Below are 19,481 nucleotides of genomic sequence, written 5' to 3' on the forward strand. Positions count from 1 at the left end.
TTGCAGAATAGAAGAAAATAATGTGATACAAGATCACCCACCCCCTTTACTAATGGTGTGATGAGTTGTTTTTTTTTTTTTTTTTTTTTAGAGCATGTTTTGTTAAACAGCTGGAATTGATTCACTTTGAAATTTGCATTGCATTTGCATTTGAAGTCAGCTCAGCATATAGCATAGTGTCATGTTTTATTACCGTTTGCAAAGCCGAAGCATTGTGAACATGCAACAACATTTCAAGCCTCTGGCTGTTTGCTGTGATCGAAGTGGATCATGGGTACTGTAGTGTTACAGTAAGTGGCATACCAACTGATGGAATAAATGTTATTCTCAGAAATAACATTTCTTTCATTTGAACATCTAACACAATTCATGAAATAATTTCCACATGTAAATTTAGAGTGAAAACAACCACTTAAAGAACTACAGCTCTTTGTGCTCATTTAATGACATTTTCTGAAAGCAAGCTGAGCACAGAGAGAAGACTAATGTTGAGAAAACACTTTTTAACATCGTAGTACGTTTCATCATTAATTTAAAAAAAACATTCAATCACTTATTCAGTTTCATAACAGTTTGAACAAATACTAGAGAATAAATCTCCTCCTTGCAATTATCCTGGAAATCCTTTACTAACAGTCTATTAATAGATAAATGTATGCAGTTCTTTTCTGTACATTTCTACACACACACATCCTCCACCCACACAGTGTTAATGACAACCAACATAAAGTGCAAAAATAAAGATACACACACACACCTTAAGCCCTTTTGACGCCCACCACCGCCACTGGCCTACTTAACTTTCTTTGATCTGACTGGGAAGTGTGAGACGGGAGGAGGAACAGTAGCGTCAGAAAGAAACCGAAGAAGACGAGGGAAGCGACAGAGAAAGGGAAGAGGTGAAGTGGACTGAGGAGGAGAAGAAAGTGGGAAGGATGACTGGGGACAAAGGGTGAGGCGGAGAGCGAGGGGGATGTAGAGAGAGTGGAGGAATATGGCGAGGGAGAGGAGGAGGTGACGATGCAAAGAGGTGGACAGAAGAAGATGAGATGATGCTGTACGGAGGAGGAGCAAAGCAATATGGTAGAGGAAGAGGAGGAATGGGTGAAAGAAAGGAAGAGGAGAAAGACCCATAAGGGAGAGATGATGAGTGAGAAACACTTAAGAACAAAAGTGCTTCACAATAACACAAAATAAGAAAAGTGAGGACTATAAAGGAGTAGAAGAGAAGTTTTAAAAAGATGTTAATTAAATCAAACGATCAGATGTTGGGTTTTTAGTTTGTCCATGTCGTCCAATAAGTGATCAGAATGTACAGTAGAGAAATGCCAAAAAATATGTTCTGCAAATGTGTTTTTAGTTGGAGTTCAGTCTGTTTACATAAAATATGGCTGAAGGCAGCTTCACTGTCGCTGGCACCACATAGACAGAAACAAAACCAATACCAGTAAATGAAGGATAAATTGGAGTCAGTCAAGTATCATAAGCTTTATTCAGCGGTCAGTTCAGTACAGATTATCATACAATAGTTGTGATTTTAAAGTTTTATAAGCAGTGTTTTTATATGCTAGTCTAGTTGGTGTTAATCTCCAGTGAAGTCCCCCTACACTCAAATTAGATGGTTGAGCTTCACTGTGTGTAATAATGTATGAGCAGAGTTGGATACTAGAAGGCTGTTTTCACATTCAACTGCTAAAAGTGTTCACCTTAAAGCTGAGTTGAAGGTTTTTAATTTGTGATGTCACAACTAGTTTGGAGCCAACTGTGGTCCGAAACGCAACTTAAACAGGTGTGACGTAGAAACTTCGAGGCCTCCGGCGCACATGTGGTGAAATAGGAGTAAATGTTGCTTACGTTGCACCACTTTTAGTTTCAAACATCACCGGCAGCCTCTAAACACCGGCGTAATGCGCCTCGTCTACTTTGTTGTGCACGTCTTTCATAGCAGATGGATGCAGCATTTCGAAACACCTGAAAGAAGTTTGAAAGAACACGACGGGAGCAAAGAGACGACGCAGTAAGACAGAAAGATGAAAAAAAAAAAAAAAGCTAGACTGAAGAATATCTTGTATCTTACTCTGGGGAGGACAGGAGCCCTTGAGCATTACTTCCTCTTTCTCTCTCTCTCTCTCTCTCTCTCAATCGCCATTTTTCCTCCCCCGTTCTCTCCACCATCCTTTCACTCTCTCACCCGCACTGTCTCCCTCTACCTCTCTCGCCACTCCCTCCCTCTCTCTCTGGGACATCTTCAAAGTGAAGCCCTTTGGCCAATCAGCCAGCTGCAGAGATCTGCACCGCTGCTTTCCTTTTCTTTCTCTTCTTGTGTGTGTGTGTGTGTGTGTGTGTGTGTGTGTAATCTTTCAAGTGTGTGTATCCAAGTCGAACATTTTGAGTTGACCCCACACAGAGCATCCCTCCCCACACACACACACACACACACACACACACACACACACACGAACACACTGACAGCGTTCAAGCTTCGAGCCGAGCAGTTTTTCAAGAACCCCTTACACTTGCCTCTGGGGACGGAAGCTCTGTGCACTCAATCCTGTGTGTGTGCGCATATGTGTGTGTGTGTGTGTGTGTGTGTGTGTGTGTGTGTGTGTGTTATAAGCACATCCACAAACTGGCAAGTATCCCAAGGTTCCAGCTGTATCTTGAATGTTTCAGACGTGTTGGGGTGTTTCTGCCTGTACAGGGATCTTCTATGAGGATGTATATGGAAATTCAAAGTCTCACCAGCACATTCACTGTTAAATAATTCAGCGTTTAAGTGATTTTGTAGATGGATGGCAACATAAATATGGAGTGGCCTCAGGAAAAACAAGTCATCTTTTGACTACAGTAAGGCCAGTATATAGATTTCAAAAGGTGGGAATCTTTCTGATTATTTGTGTCATGATTACAATAGATTGTCGATTCAGTAGATTGACAAGGGGCCACTATTGTAACTCCAGTGTGCTGTGTGCAAAACCGTTGTAAAAACTTATGTTGTTAGTCAACTGAATTGTAATATGAAATTTAAGCTAACTGGTCTGATGGAACCAAAAAAGCAGAAAAAAAGAGTGAAGGAGTGAGCAGATTTTTAATTTGAAAAATCAACTGCAATAATTTGGAAACTTCTTACAGTTTTCTGTCTGGATTAAAAAAACACTTTGTTGTTACTAATGTTCTGTCCACTGGAGTAAACGATACGTGTTGGCTGCAGCATTACTATCATAGTAACCTATTGTTATCTACAGTTCTTTTGACATGAAACAAACTATGGGCCATGTTTTTTTTTGTCTTTGTTTGATCAGAGTTGGCTGGAAGTTTTGTAAAGTCTTGCAGCGTGTGTTGGTTGGCCCGCTTTTTGTGAATGCATACCAAGTATTCACAAAACGTCCCACCTTTTTTCTTGGAAAGCTCATTTTTAAAGTTACTAAATCCAATATGCTCTCAAACACTTGTCCCGTCAACATTACATGATTAACGATGTGTAAAAGTCGAGTTGACCATTGCAGAGAATTGCTCCAGAATTGTGGAAGCCAAGAATATTTTTTTTACACACCCCTTAAGAGTCACCAGGGCCCTTCCTTCAATGTTGGGTTTAAAGACAGAATTTTAGGGGAAATTCTGTATTTTTACAGCCTGGGTCAGATGTCCATCTTCTACTGCGTCATTCCCCTAGTTATTATAACTTTAATCTCAATTTCACTGCTGAGATATGGGGACAAAGTGACTCTGCAAAGTTTTTAACAAGTCAATAGTTTAAATCTAGAGCTGCAACAATAAATCAATTAATCAATAGAAAATGAACTATTTTGATCATTTATTCATTTTTTCAGTCATTTTTCAAGCAACATTTTGTGGTTCCAGCTTCTCAAATGTGACAATTTTATATTTTTCTTTATCATATGTGACAGAGAATTGAATATCTTAAGATTTTAGACTGTCTTTGCATTTCATAAACTAAATTAATTGAGAAAATAATCAGCAGATTAGTCGATAATGGAAAATAATCGTTAGTTGCAGCTGTAGTTTAATCATAACATACAGTATATTGCTCATTTGGAGGTGCAGGTATGATGATGTTCATAATGCAGAAGGTACTGTATCTTCTTGTTTGACCCGCTGTTGCTGTAGTTGTTTGGGGTGTGTTCCCTTCTTGTTTTCTCTTTCAAATAAATGGTTTACATAATCTGGATAAACTGCAGATTTGTTTGAAACCGTCTGACATTTTCAGATCTCAGCACTGAAATTAGTGGGTAAATATTATAACCAGTAACCAAACATACTGTAAGACCCACACTGTAAATATAAGACAGTTATCTAAATAGCGAAATTGTTTCAAAAGCTTTTCCGTCTCAACTGCAGTGAAATTGATGACATGTCAAAACAAGTTATCAACATTTAAGACGTAATTTTGTGGGGAAGAAGATGAATAGTTTAAAATCCATCAGACTTTATGTCTCAACACGCCCATGTTCACAACAGTTTACAGTAAACATGGTCCTCTTATGGCAAGAACAGAAAAAATGAAGAGAAAACATAGATAAGTTGCTAAAAAATGCTGCTGATAATCAATAACATACATAAAATAATCCCAATGAAACACTAGTTTTGTATGAAATTTAAGACTGTAACTTAGAACTGTTCCTGGAGTGTTCCTGTTAGGTTGATTTACTCACTTACAGCTTCTCTAGCGCCAAGACTCAAAAGAACATATTTCATCTCTGATGTTTATACAACTAGAGTGCATGTATTATACAGTGCTTTGTTTGCACAACAGCATGAGTAATGCAGCATTGTCAGAACATCTTGGATGTTGTCAGAGACAGCTTGAAAATATCCACACATGCTGGAAACCACGATGACCGCAGCTGCTCTTACTTTAAGTAACTTTAACACACTTGAACGCATCAATTTGATCTCATGAGTTTGTACATGAGTTTAAATGTTTTACAGACTGCGAGATGCTGCCTTTTTTTTTTTTTTTGCCTTGCTAGTTTTGTGGTCTCGGGATAGCAGTTGGAGACAGATTGATTAATGGACAGACGCACCAACACTTGAGTTCAGAGCAAAATAATACAAGTAATGGCCAGACTGCAATGTTTTAGTAGGATCAGGATGATTTTTAATGAACCCCTCAAAAGTTCCTCCTTGTCAAACAAAATTTGAGACCTGAAAGCTGTATTTTTGCTTCATTTACTTGTAATCTATTACTGACTGTTAGCACGCTAGGCTAAAGCAACACACTGGCTTCACTCTGTCTCTCACTCTTTACATGCAACATACAAAATTCAGAGTAAAGTTCATTTGAAAATAACCAAACACAAAAAAATTGCCAGACAACTTCAGTATGACATCATCAAATGGGGCGGGGTCAGCTTTACCGCAGCATTTACATTTGAAAACAAGTGGAGGGCTTTTAAGTCTAGTTTTAACCCCCAAAACTGTTTTTATCTGCATTGCTGACGACTTTTATCCTATTTCATATGCAGTTTATATGAATATGTTTTCATTTCTTTGGGTTTAATTACTCTGAAATCTATTTTTGTCAGCTGCTTTTTTAACTACGCCACAGCTGTTTCTTCCCTGTTGATTTCAGCATCTCAGAGAAATCTCAGCCTGTGACTTAAAAGCAGTATTTACCATCTGAAAGCTGAGCTCTCTTTTTCTCCCAGGAAGCTCACGTCTTCCTCTGGGACGTGAATGGAGAATTATAGTACATGTAGGTTTAAAAACAGTCTGTGTTTAAATGAATCCTTTTGATCTTAGTTGAGTTTCTCTGATGTTTGCCGTCTATGTCAAATGTATTTTTTTTTTAATAAAGCATGTTTGAGCTGTATTGTTGCTGTTGCAGGACCGTCCTTCTCCATCGACATCCAATCAGACGCCAGCACTGTTTATCCGTGGCAGACGGCCAAGATGAAGTGTTCGCTCAGCGTCTCTGGATCTTCACCAAAAACTGGTACAACACACATGGGTGCACCACACATATTACTAAATGTTTCCTCACAAACACTCATAATTCACTATCAGATTCTGCTTCTCTGTTGTGTTGCTTTTTTTTTTGCACACATACAGCCGTATCTCTCCTGCACAAACACACTTTGTTCTTCTGTTGCGTTCTTCACCTGCCAACCTGTCAACGGCACTGCTAATGAGAATGATGCATTTCAAGTTGTTGAACAGATGAAACAGACTCGCTTTCATTTACACACACACACACACACACTCACAAAGACCAGTAAATTCTTTCACTTTGTTTTGTGGGTGTGTGTTATCGGCTTGAAATACTGGTCCAACTGATAGTATTGTGCGGTAGATGATAATGATAACAATTTACCTTAACTTTTTCCTTTCACGTCTAAAATGACTTACATGAGAGCTTTTTTTAAAACTTTTTATTTATTCATTTTCCAGTTATTACACTGAACAAAATGGACGTCAAAGCACTACTATCACTTTACAACCTTTGATCCGTTCTTTTCAGAACAGCTGAGAACTCGACTCATCTTTTCTCATGTACGCAGCCCATCATCTTTTCTCTTGTCCATTTTCCCCGGCGTTGTCCACGGGTCCCTACTTTAGTCCTTAGATAATGAGTGGAATATATTCCCTTTACAATGTCCAGCCACTGACCTGGTCTTGGGGAGGGGTCACATTTCAAACAGTTCCCTGTAATGGCCTTTTTACATGCAAGTATCAGGATTTTGAAGAGGTGTATGTCCTTTTGAATTATGTCAGGGGGTATAAATCCCAGGTACACAATCCAGGGGTCCTTGGGAACCCTGTCTGAATAACCCTGTCCCAGAATGTTTGTATTTTTATACATGACCAGAAAATGTGTGAGTGATTGTAAATAGCAGTACTACAATGTAAAAGAAAAAAAGTCAAAATCTTAACTGAAAGCAGAGTATTATCATCAGCAAAATGTTCTTACAGTATCAAAAAGTAAAAGTACACCAGAATCGTACTCTAGTACAGTACTTGAGTAAATGTACTGAAAATTCCCCACAGAATAGAAATGCTTTTCAAAGAAATGAATTATTTGCAGTGTAACCTCCACCACTCTTTCCTTCTTTGGAAGCCATCTGCAGCGTCACTGCCACTTCTCCCTTCCTCACTCTGTTTATCTATTTCTCCTTCAGTCTCCTCCCTCACTGTAATCACCCATCCATCTTCTGTCCTCCCTCGTCCTCCTTATCACTCCATACTCTTTAACTTAAACACATCACATGACGTCATGCATCACTTAGCTTCTCCCTCTACGCATCTGTCACCATCTCATCCTCTCTAACATCTTTCTTTCACTGTCCAACATGTGTTTTCTATATTATTTCCTCGTAGTGAGCAGATAAAACACATTACAGGCCTCCTCACTCAGTGCTTGTGTGTGTGTGTGGGTTGGGTTGTTTGGGAATAATTGTGCACTTCTGCAAACACAAGCAAAGTGGAATACCATGTCCTGTAGTGTTTGTATATATGTGAACATGTTTCTTTGCACCTGTGCCCTCACAGGAATGTATGTATATATGCATGCAATGTAAGGTCATGCATAAACACATGTGTTCACTCACAGACAGCTGCACTATGGGAAGAAATTCCCCCTCAGCATCAAAGCTGATCAGGAAGTTACATATGGATGTTTACTATGGGAAGGAAGGAGGGAGGAAAGGAATATGAATGAATATACTGTATCATTATTAGTATTATTATTATTATTATTATTATTATTGGCAGTAGACATGTAGTAGTGAACAAGTTGTATTAGTTGTAGGACTGCAACAAAAAATTATTTTCATCAATTAATCTACCAATTATTTCTTTGATTAATTGTTTAGTCTATAAAATGCCAAAAAATGATGAAAATTAAGTTAATTTTCTTTCAATTCAACTAATCATTTCAGCTCCACTTAGTTGTCATATACCAGCTTATAATGGAAAGTTATGGTATTAAATGATCCGTTCATCAAAATCATAAAAAATACATTTTCTCACGCCCCTGTTCAACCAAATAGTTCCGTGATCTGACAGCGAGAGGAACTAAACTAGGAACCAAAAGTCGCTTATATATCTCTCTCATAATCCATCCATGTCTGTGACCCTAGTACAATTTAGGTAAATTCAGCTTCATTTGTGCTGCTCAAAGCATTAAAAACACTACTTAACTGAGCAGTTTTCATTGGGACTACTTTCTACTCAAAGTCCCTATAAAGTGTCCCCATTGAGGTCTGTGGATTACCTACGTTTTCAAGGTAGATTTCTCAAAATCTGCATAAAACTTGACATTAAACGTGTGGTTCGATACCACTAGAGGACATTTTTTGTGTGTGTTGTGGGTGAACTAAACTGTTAAAAAAGGTTTGTGTTTCCGTTATTTCAGCCTCATCATTAGGCTGTTTCCTCTACAGTGACTCATGTTGCTTCATGCAGTGTGTGACGTGTGTGTCCTGGTCAGGTTTCAGAGTAACTAACTGACAAAGCGCAATCCAGTAACACACTGTGACAAATCATTTGTCACTTGATAACATGTTTGTGGGTTTCAGAGGAAGAGTTACAGTAGAAACTCTTGTTGATGTCACACTGAATTACTTATGAATACTTTGTTCTTGGCCTGAGGAGAAGATAGACTTGCCTACCTCCACAAGTGTCCTGAATCTCGGCAGAACATCTGGTTCCACTTGGCATGCTGTTATAGGTCTTTTGAGCAATACTCAGAAAATCAGTTCCTCTTGACCTGTGATAGGCTTTCACAAGTTACCTCCTTGATAATAGCAGTATAAACCAAGGAGACAAATGTCTACTTTTCCCCTACCGAAAAGAAAAGGTCTGATAGTTCACTTAAAAAAAGAAAAATCTAGTCATTGGCATAGCATTTCAAATGGTTATACAAATGAAATAGACTCCCTCTTGCTCTCATTTACACATACACACACACACACACTCACAAAGAGCACTAAATTCTTTTGTGGATCTGTGTTTGGGGCTTGAAATACTGGTTATTTAATGTGCGGTAGATGGTTATGATAACATTTCTAACATAACTGTTTCCTTTCACATCTAAAATAAGTTTATATTATCAGATCAGGGGTGCTTTTTATCAGATTCATCCAGATATAAAAACAAAAGCTTAGCAGGAAAGTTTAGGTTCATTATTTATATAAATACAAAGGAAAAGGCTGGCATTAATCTACATTTTTCTTAATGTCAACAACTCCAATGAATATATCAAAACCAACAATGCGTCAATCTGTTTCTCTGAACTCTCCAATGTCCCATCCCTATCTATGGCCTCAATCTGATGGACTCCGACTGAAGACATTTAAAATGGCTCACAAATATAATTTCAGTTTTAAAAAAAGGCTCAGTAATTTCCTAAAACAGCAGGGCACTGTAGTTTTTAGCAGATGTTACTCAAACAGGAGTAAATACTGCATATATGGGGGACTATTTTCAGCTGCGGATGAATACACATTTAGTGCTCTAGTGAGCATTTACTGCAGCAGGACAGTGTGGGGGGAATTGACTCAGAAACTACAGTGAATGTAATGAAGGAACATGTCACCCAGTGCAACAGTGTGGTTCATTGATGTGTTTTAAATAGTTTTTGGACAACAATTAAGTTCTACAGCACAGAGGAATAAGATATTACATCTACAGTACATAATAGTAGCATCAGTTGATTTTGGTATTTGACAAAAAAGAAATATAGAATATCACCAACCTTATCTTTTATAAATATGTTCTTTTCATATACCTGGACAAAAACATACTATTGTCGTACAGTAGATATTGCCAATGCTAATCATGTTTTCATAGAGTTCCACTTTCTTTTTGCTAACAAGTGTAACTTATGCTACCAGTACCAACAGTAAATCACACCCAGTTTTTTTTGTAAAGCCCTTTAGTGACGTCCAAGAGATAGAGGATGAGTATCACCAGCATAAGAAAGTGACCGACGGTGTCACGAGTGTAAATGACACATAGGTTAAACATTAGTAACAGACTCATTAGCAAACGGCTATCGAGTGACATGTATCAACAAAGGTGCGGTGCCTACGTTGGCTCAGTTTGGACGACAGCCAACCCTTCATTTCCTCAGGTGATCCTACCCACACACACACACACACACTCACAAGCAAAATACATAGTTTGGTATGGTGTGACAGCATATTAAACAATAAAGCAGTATGTTTGTTCCTGTATGTGCTGGTGATCAAATCCCAGGTAAATAAACTTCACAGTTTCACTTGTGTAATATTAGCAGTATCATATAAAGCTGTCAATGATTTATTGACTTGTGTGTGTGTGTGTGTGTGCTCATACATGATTTGTTGATTAGTTACTACCTCACCTTTGTAGCTTATTGTTCTGACACAATATGACAAGATGGGAACTTCACGAAATTGCTGGAAAGGTTGAGCAACTGTGTGTGAATGTGTGTGTGCAGTGCATTCCTCAGAGATGGCTGAAAACGACTCTCCTGTCGCAGCTTGTTTTTATGATGGGTATGGTGAAACACTCAAACACACAAAATACCCCTCATCATACCCCTCACACTTATCTGGAACAGGATAACAACAATGACAAGTACAGTTTTTACAGCTATGCACTTCTTGATGATTTTGGTGACCGCTCGTCCAAAATTTCCTCTTGACAAACACTGACATTGACAAGACCACCAGGACATAATTTACCCTTGACCGTTTTTGATTCATAACAGAAATGAATAGCTACTTTTCTATTCAATGTACTGTGGATATACTGTGAACTCCTGATATTTCGGTGACCCAAATTTTAACCTAGAGCCACTATCAGATCAGAATGTCTCCTCCAACACAACACTCAGTGATCATAAGTCAACATAGCAAGATAACACACCGGTTTTTCTGAGTGTGATGGAAACTGTACATGTGAGTTTGACTTGAGCACAAGAAATATTGAAAAATCCAATGAGGATTGGACATTAATGCTCATAAGGGTGTCTTTCCATATTCATCATTAGACCAGCTTTCCCTTTTGCACCAATTCAAAACCAGAATGTCCAGTTAAACATAACATATCTCATAATCTCATTGGTAGATTGTCATGAAATGTTTAAAGCAATTTTATGCCTTTTTTATGGCCTTTTTTATTGTATTAGTCCCACTACTCATATGGCTCTGAGAACAGATAAATCATTACTATGTTGTTTATTTACTCCCCCACTTGCATTTTGTTGGGTTTCATGAACATTGCAGCCACTAGGAGCTTCTTGCAGGGCTTTAGACTTAATTCTTGTTAATGTCTAAGTTGCAATATAACATTAGAGGTCTTCACAGGTCCAAAATTTTGGACCCAATCCAAAACAGACCCATGGAAAAATCTACCCATAACTGAACATGCATAAATACATTTTTTGAAAAGCCGACCTGATCCTAAAGGGATTTGAGGAGAATCAGACCTGACCTCAGGTTATCCTCGGGTCTGTAAACATAGGATGGTATGTTTACAGACCTGAGGATAATTAGACACAATCCAAATAGCGGTTGATTCAAACTGAGCCAAAGAAAGAGAGAACACCAACACCCACAGCAGTATGATGCTACACCAGCAGCTGCTCAAAAAGAGCATCAATACATGTCATTTTGTTGAAATAATTATGACACATCACCTGATCAGAGCTGATAGAGTTCACTTGAATCCACTCTTGTATTTTCTGATATGAACATAGTTTAAACACAGCCTGACTCAGGTCCCAGGTCTAGTCTGGGATATGATATGTGGACCCATGATGACATTACCACTCCTAGATAAGATGGTATGTTGTTTGAAAGAGGTTCAGCCATTATTGATGGGCATCTCTTGACAGACGCATGTCAAATAAACAGTATTTCCATGAGTGATGATTGGATGTTTTCCCCCATTTTGTGATCACTGGGATCTTTGTTCTTATATAGTCATTAGAGTTAAATTTAAAGCTGATATCCTGATCAAACAAGAGATCCATCCTTTCTGTGGTGTACGGTTTATCAAATTAATTAGAATTTATGGAAAGAACTTCTTCTAATTATCAATACTATTTGAGCTAACGGTTAACACAAAACCATGATGTGTGGATGAGTCTCTGTCTTGTGTTTTGCTTTGATGTGTTATCTCAGCGTGCTGCTGCATGCAGACACACAGCATTCATTACCACTGGAATGACTGGCATGTTATTCCAGTCATGTAAGTGTGTGTTTGTGAGACACTGCATACTTGTCCTCACATCATTGGTATCGAGATTACATCACCATCAGAGATATTTTTCTCCCCGTTTTGAACTGCCACTGCCGCTGAAATGGTGACAGTTTGGGTCTTTTCAACATATCGTTGTTTTTTTTCCTCTCTGAAATTCTTTTGTTAAAGTAACTGCATACCACTCTGTTCCTCCTGGGAAAAAAAATCAAGCTTTGTACATCACTGGTTCATACACAGACACATACTGTCTCTTTTCAGCCTCCAAAGACGGCATCAGGCTTATAGGAATAGTGAGAAATCAGGCTCAATCAAGATAATATGATTCAGATTCACTGTAAAAAAAAAAAAAAAAATGGTGTAAAAGGAGCTAAACGCTCAACCAGTAATCATGTTAATGCACATTCAAAAATTACATTCTGTATTTTAAAAAAACACCCTGTTCTCAAATAGCATGTATCAGTGTGCTGTGTGTGATGTAAACTAGGATTTTGCTTTTTTTTTTTTTTTGTCATAAATTTTTTTTTATTCATATGTAGAGTAGTTAGCAAAATCTCTCAATGAATGGTAGGTAAACTGAATATGGTAGTCTGTAGGCGCACACAGACTAGTACACGCATGTTTATAACCTGCAGGCATTTTTCCCTTGAATTGGCAAGAATTCCTGGTAAATTCGGTGATCTCAATCCCTGGTATTTAATCTCAGTTGCACTGAAACTTCCTCTGCCTCAAATCTCTCAAGTTTCTCTATTTTTCAGAGGATGACAGCTGGATCTGAGTAGAACTACAGTAGTACCAGTATTTTTGATGATCAGGTTGTATTTACGGTACATTTACTGTTTGGTACAGTGTCAGTTCTCTCATCAACCTTACTTCCAGCAGATAAAGCTCTGATAAACAAACTCAACACTACCTGCCCAGCATCAGCAGACAGACAAAGATTAACGGCCAGCAGGTGAACATAGTGGAGCATTTAGCCGTTTAAGAGCCAGATATTTCCCCTAGGGTTTGGTGGAGACCAAAAGCAGAGCTAAAATGAGTTATTGGCACAGAAACAAGACTCCAAATGAATGCTCAAGTTGCCCTTTTTTGTAGGATTTGAAAATAGACTGAACAATCTGCTAACACATTGCCTGTAACAACTTTATATGGTCATACTATGTAAATGTTGTATTTTTGGCTTGTTCCACTACACCCCAAGTGGCTAAAAAAATGTGTTAATGCAGCTTTAAGCAATTTAACCTGAGTCATGTGAAGCTAATGTTAAATAGCCTATTGTTAGCTGCTATTTTTATATGGATCTTGATCAGTTTTGCTTGTATCATCATATTCCAGCTTTTATTTTTTTCTTTTTCCGAGCAGGCTTTCCCACCCTGAGTATTTCATTCAGTAATGGCTGCCGTGGAAGTTAAGCAAACCACATTTATGCATTTTAATGAGTAGAACAACACCAGGCTTTAAAAAAAGATGCAGGATTTTGTTGCATTTGCCAAACAGGTGATTTACATCTGGCAATGTAAGCATTTTAAAAATAGCTCTGTTCAATAAATATAATGATATGTCCTTCTCTCCTCTTTTGGCTCCTCTACTCCTCATTTCCTCCCCAGTCTCTCCTCCCTCCCTCCTCTCCACTCTCACCAAATTACCCAGCTGTCTTTGCAGGGCCGACAGGCAGCCGTTAATTAGCCAATCTCACGCTCTGTTAGCCGGCCGGGGAGACAGAACGAGGTAGAGAAAGAATAGACGGCGAGATGGAGAGAAGGTGGGAGTGAATGGGGGGGAAAAGTGGAGGGAGCTAAACAGATTGTTAAAGTGAGCAAGAGTGGAAGAGAGTGAATAGAGGAGGCAGTAAATGGAGGAAAAGTGGCGCGAGAACAGCTTGCAAAGTTCCCAAAAAAAGGAGAGGCGAGGAGGAGGAGAGGATGGCAGCTAATTCTCACGAAGTGGCGAGAGAAAGAATGAGAAGAGTTGTTGAAGAGAGGATTGACAGTTAAGAATCTGAATTAGTGAGGAGAGAGGATGACTGAAAGACTAAATGATTCTCACTCCATTAACTGTTTCTGGTGAACCAGTAACAGCTGCAGATAAGAAACTTAACATGAATTAATGTAATAATTGTCAGTTCAGGTTTGTGACAGTATATGTGGTAAATAGTGGGCCCACAAGAAGCAGGACTTTTTTGGTGACATGTCTTGAGCTTTCCTGTAGCAACATTATTAGGCCAAAGTTCCCACTTGCAAAATCCACTTGTCAGATTCCCATGAAATTTAGAACAGCAGGTACATCAGGAAACTACCAGCCATTCATGACATCTAACTCTGTCTGGGAAAGGATCATAACATCCGCAAAGACTCTGCCAACCCTGGTTACAAATTGTTTTCTGCCATCTGGGAGGTGTTACAAGTGCCTCAGAGCCCACACATCCAGCCTCAAAACAGGCTTGCCCAAGGATGTTGTTCATCTGAACTCAACTACCCAACAAATACTCAGTTTTTAGTTGAATGCACAGAATTTTTAAATTATTCTCCTTTTTTTTAAGTCATGCTCTATCTATTATGTACTATTTCTAACAACACCCTTCTTTTAACTGCATATTTTTTCTAATTTGATGAGACAAAGTTGCATTGATTTGAAGCTGATTTGAATTACCTCATGTCCACCATCAGAACAAATATTACAGTTTTTGTCCCGCTACAGGTAAAGCTCTAAGAACTTTTAAAACGTTAAGTTCTTTAGTTTGTCCAGCACTTGTGTACCTTTTTAATCTTGCCTTATTAGCTAATACATAACTGTAAAAGCCAGGTAAAGATGGAAAAATTCAATGTGACTTGGCAGCTGAATTTGAGCCCATAATGTGCTACATAGCTTCCACTTTTCCTTCAATTACTGATTTCTGTTGTCACTTTCTGCCTGATTGAAAATCTTAACCAGACAGGAAGTCATTAATCCAAACCTCAGTAAGGATTGTTAGCCATGCAGTTTCATAACGTTTCTGAATATTGATGTTCATATTTTTAAATGTTTCAATTTGGAGCCACCACTGTCCACAGTTTGTATTTGAGCTTTAACAAAGCGATTATTTGAGTGGCTGCTGTTATTGTTCTAAAATTCTTGTCAACTTTTATATTATTTTGACAATAACCACCAATGTTTCAGTTACATCCTCTCACTAACTTGGATGCTAAATATAAATGAAGTAATCATTCTATTTTTTAAGTTATAGCAGGATAAATTTATCTTTTTAACAATGCAGCTCTTTCTGTTATTGGTTCACCTCATTTCAGAGTTCCAAAAGTACGGAGACGTGAAAAAACACTCAGATAAAAGTTTCATGGAATTGCTCAGTAGTAATTTATTCATTTGTTGTCAAAAATTCCTTTCTAACATTCAGTGGCCTCTGGGTGACTGCAAAAAATCCAAACCAGCACTTCTGTTCACGTGTTCTACAGAAGCGGAAAAAAAGACTCTTGACTCAAAGCATCAGTCTCTCACTTTGGATAATCATACTGTAGATAAAAACTAGAGCAAATGGTAGCCAAGTGGGGTATAAAAGTGGGAAACCGAGTGGAAGAGGAGAGGGAACAGTGTGACAACATGGTGACAGTAAAACACAAATTGAAAATGTTGAGCAGATAGTCCTGAATAGCAGAGCAGTGCCATCATTTTCACTCCATTGGGTACTCCAGTTAAACAGGAATGGGAGCAGCTTTAAATGAATCCTTAGAAATGCTAGTTTTCAATGTGCAAAGATACAACGTTTTGACCATACACATAGAGGGGGGGGGTTCTTGTATTTAGGTTTATAGTGGAAGTCAATGGAGACATTCAACAGGAGAAACCTGAGATTAGTGTCACAAGTTGCAAGGACGGGGTTTGATTTTAGGTGTCAAATTTTGAAAGGTTTCAAATTATATATATATCAATGCTTTTTATAGAAGAGAACATATAGAAGAATTATAGTTCACCGTTCACGTTACAAAGTACGCTTCCACGCATTTGGTCAATGCACTGCTTTGCCAGATGACATCGCATTGCAGCAAAAGTTTAGCCAGGTTCAACTTTTATGCTGGACGAGCCTGTGTTTATTTGTGAGAGCCCTTCATATGGAAATGAGAGGGCTGCAGAGAACTTACAGTCTTAATGTCTGTCTACACACATCCTTAAAAGTATGTGAAAAGGATGCAAATACATACAGTACAAAATAACAGAAAAAACAGGACAGACAGAAAGCAAAGGGAACTTCAGATTCAAATGCCAAACATTCACCACTATGCCACAGTCTGTTAATTATCTCATCAAGCAGAGTCGATGAATTTCTTCTTTCTTCTTTCTTTATTACAATTTAGAAATTGTGACACTGAATAGTATTTTATTTAGGAGAGATACATTTGACCAATTAAATTCCACACATGCCAAAAATATAGCTGCTCCCTCCCTAACGAACACTTTGAATCATCACACGCTGGAAAAGACTAAAACAACATTTGAACTCTACTGCAACCCTTACTAATGAAATTCTCTTTCATTAGTAAGCGTTGCTGCCAGTGATCAGATTTGAGGGGACAAGCTTAAGTGTTCATTTTTAAAGATATCAAATCTACTATTTGCTATCAGCAATCTAAATATCAGTGTAACTCAGCGGTCATTTGCTCAAAAGGCTTCTGCAAGTAAAACACGCTAAATATCAAGTGAAATCTCTATTTTATGAACTGGAGGTCTTATTAAATATGCAGCGAGTAACGAGGGAAACTTTGCTCCCCAGTAGCTTTGTTTCAGTGAGGCTAAATAGTGTTTTTATAGTGTTTAGTATTCCACTCTACCAGTGCTGTCCTGCTTTATGGAGCAGAGAACACACACAGTTTCATTAGAGGCACTGGTGGTAATTGTCAGTCCTTTGTGTGTCTGTGTGTGTATTTCAGGCAGTTTTAAGCCTTGGACTCTCCTCGAGGGATTAATCCAGAGAAATCCAATCAGACTGTCTTCATTTCCACAGACAGCCATTTTAGTTTTATTAGCTCAGACAGGAGCCAGATATTCTATTAGAGATGCACAGTAGTTTCTCAATCACCAGAATGCACCCCTCCTCCCCCTCCCCCCTCCTCCCTGCTTATTGGAGCTGCTGCACTGCCTAAAACTGTGTTATTACTAATGAAGCTAACGTAGTTGGTGAAGTTCTGACAGGCTAAATCTGTCAGCTGACAGCTCAGTTAATTATGTCCGCCAGCTGATTTTCTTACTGTCACTGAACATAGCCGTTTCACCGTAACTGTGCCGTGTCACCAGTGTTTTAAACTTGATGGATACATTGGCAACAAATCCTATGAAAAACCAACAATTAATTGATGCTACTAACAAATAGCAAAGCTTAATATATCTTGTTCTCCTGTGCCATACACCCATTGTTGACCCAAACTAGTAAAAATACATGAATGAGCTGTAAATACTCACTAGAGCACCAAATGTGTATTAATCCGCTGCTGGAAATAGTCCCCAACAAATGCACTATTTACTCCTGTTTGAGTAATGTTTACTAAAAACTACAGTGCCCAGATGTTAAAGGAAATTATTTAGCCTTTTTTTAAAAAAATAAATAAATAAACTACACATTTGTGATGTGTTTTTAAAGATTTAAGTTTTGAGTAAAAATTTGGTTGAAACTGAGCTCAACAGACAGGTTAGGGAAGACAGAAAGCATTGAGTGACAGACTAATGCATTGTTAGTTTTGGTCTTTTCATGGGATTTCTTGACAAGAAGAAAAATATAGAATAACATGAGCCTTATCCTTTCAGTTTTATTGGAGGTCCCTTTAAACATCTTAATGCATTACATGAGGTTTCAGCCGTTACAGATAGTTTAATCCAATATTTTGAATTGAGCACAAGGCGTGAAATTCAAAAAAAAAAAAAAATCCACCAGAGATTTCTCACATTTAGATTTGAAAGTGGAAAGGCCTCTCAAATTACTTAACTGTATAGCATCAGCATATTTTGAGTTTTGTCATTAAAAGATTTGTTTTTAGAATCTTGTTTTTGTTTTATGGACCATTTGCTAAATTTATTGATTGAGTTTGCACAATATTCATTCACAATTCATAGCCAAATGCATTTTCCAATTAGTTTAACTTATGTATTCCTCTAGAAGGTTTTCACCACCAGTGGACGGTAACTACAGGATGAAGGTGGTCAGGTGATCAACAACATTATATGTGAATGTTCCCCAAACCAATCCTAAGTGACAGGGAGCTGTGTCTTGTTAAAAATACTCATCCAGTACATGGTCGCCTCGAGTGGCTAAACCCTGTCTGTCAGGATGTTAAGTCCCTGGTCTCAACGCGTCCATTTGTAGATCATAATGGACCCAGTAAAACCAGCTGACTCGTCCCCCATGTACGTTGTAACTGTGCATGATGGCTTCTTGTTGTATTGTTCATTCCACACTCGCGGCACATTTGGAACCAGGATTCATCAAACCAGAAGACAGTTATTTTCGACTAACTGACGGTTTGTACAAATTGTAGAGTAGTCAGGGTTTGGGTTAAAGGTTCAGCATATTTGGGACGATGCGTTGTCTGACCGTGATTAAAGGTAAATGTGTTAAACCTGTTCCTGTTGTACCTGTGGGGAGACGAGCCTGTCATCACATCCTCCTCCTGACTGCCTCCCCAACTACCTCCCTGATCTCTCTTCAGGAAGTCTTTTGTGTGTCAATCGTACAAATGAGGATAACGACGCACACTTTCACAGTTTCTCCTTGAAGGCATTCATAGCGTTGTACTCGGTTGTACGTGAAAAAAATGCGGAAGTAGTCGTGTGAAGAAAAGTTTGAACGCTTGTCTGATCCGACAAGCATTTCTTTTTCATTATACTGAGGCCTTTTGGGTTGTTATGTTAACTGTCATACTGTGGACCAGAGCCACTTTATTGCACATTCATCTACCAAAGAGCTGTTGTAGTCTATAAAAAAAAACAACAACAGACGATTGTGCCTTTTTCACAGTCTGTTACGTCACTGTCACACCTGCTGTGGAAGCAACACATACGCACTTACATCCCAGGGCCAGGGTCTCTATTTTTCTGTTCACTCACTGTGTACAGGATGGCTATGCAGTAAAGCAGTGTAAAGAGAGCCTATAGGTTATCAAGTTGCATAGGATAGGAGTCAGTGAGTTCATATAGGGGGGTAGAAAGGTCCATAATGGGCAACGGCAAGAGTCTGCATTCATCAGAGGAACAGCTGTGGGCAAAAAGCTGTGTCAGTCTGCTGCTGGGGGGGA

At 38.5% G+C, this 19,481-nt stretch overlaps 1 protein-coding gene across 1 annotated transcript in view; it reads left to right on the forward strand.

The window, feature by feature from the left end:
• ptgfrnb (prostaglandin F2 receptor inhibitor b) overlaps positions 1 to 19,481 on the forward strand; it is a 75,022-nt gene that overhangs the window by 43,180 nt on the left and 12,361 nt on the right. The window contains exon 11 of the mRNA XM_067583732.1: positions 5,849 to 5,956. Coding sequence (XP_067439833.1) covers positions 5,849 to 5,956 — 108 coding nt within the window. The remainder of the gene's footprint in view (positions 1 to 5,848; positions 5,957 to 19,481) is intronic.

Source organism: Thunnus thynnus, chromosome 24 (genome assembly GCF_963924715.1).
Source record: "Thunnus thynnus chromosome 24, fThuThy2.1, whole genome shotgun sequence".
NCBI classification, from domain to species: domain Eukaryota; kingdom Metazoa; phylum Chordata; class Actinopteri; order Scombriformes; family Scombridae; genus Thunnus; species Thunnus thynnus.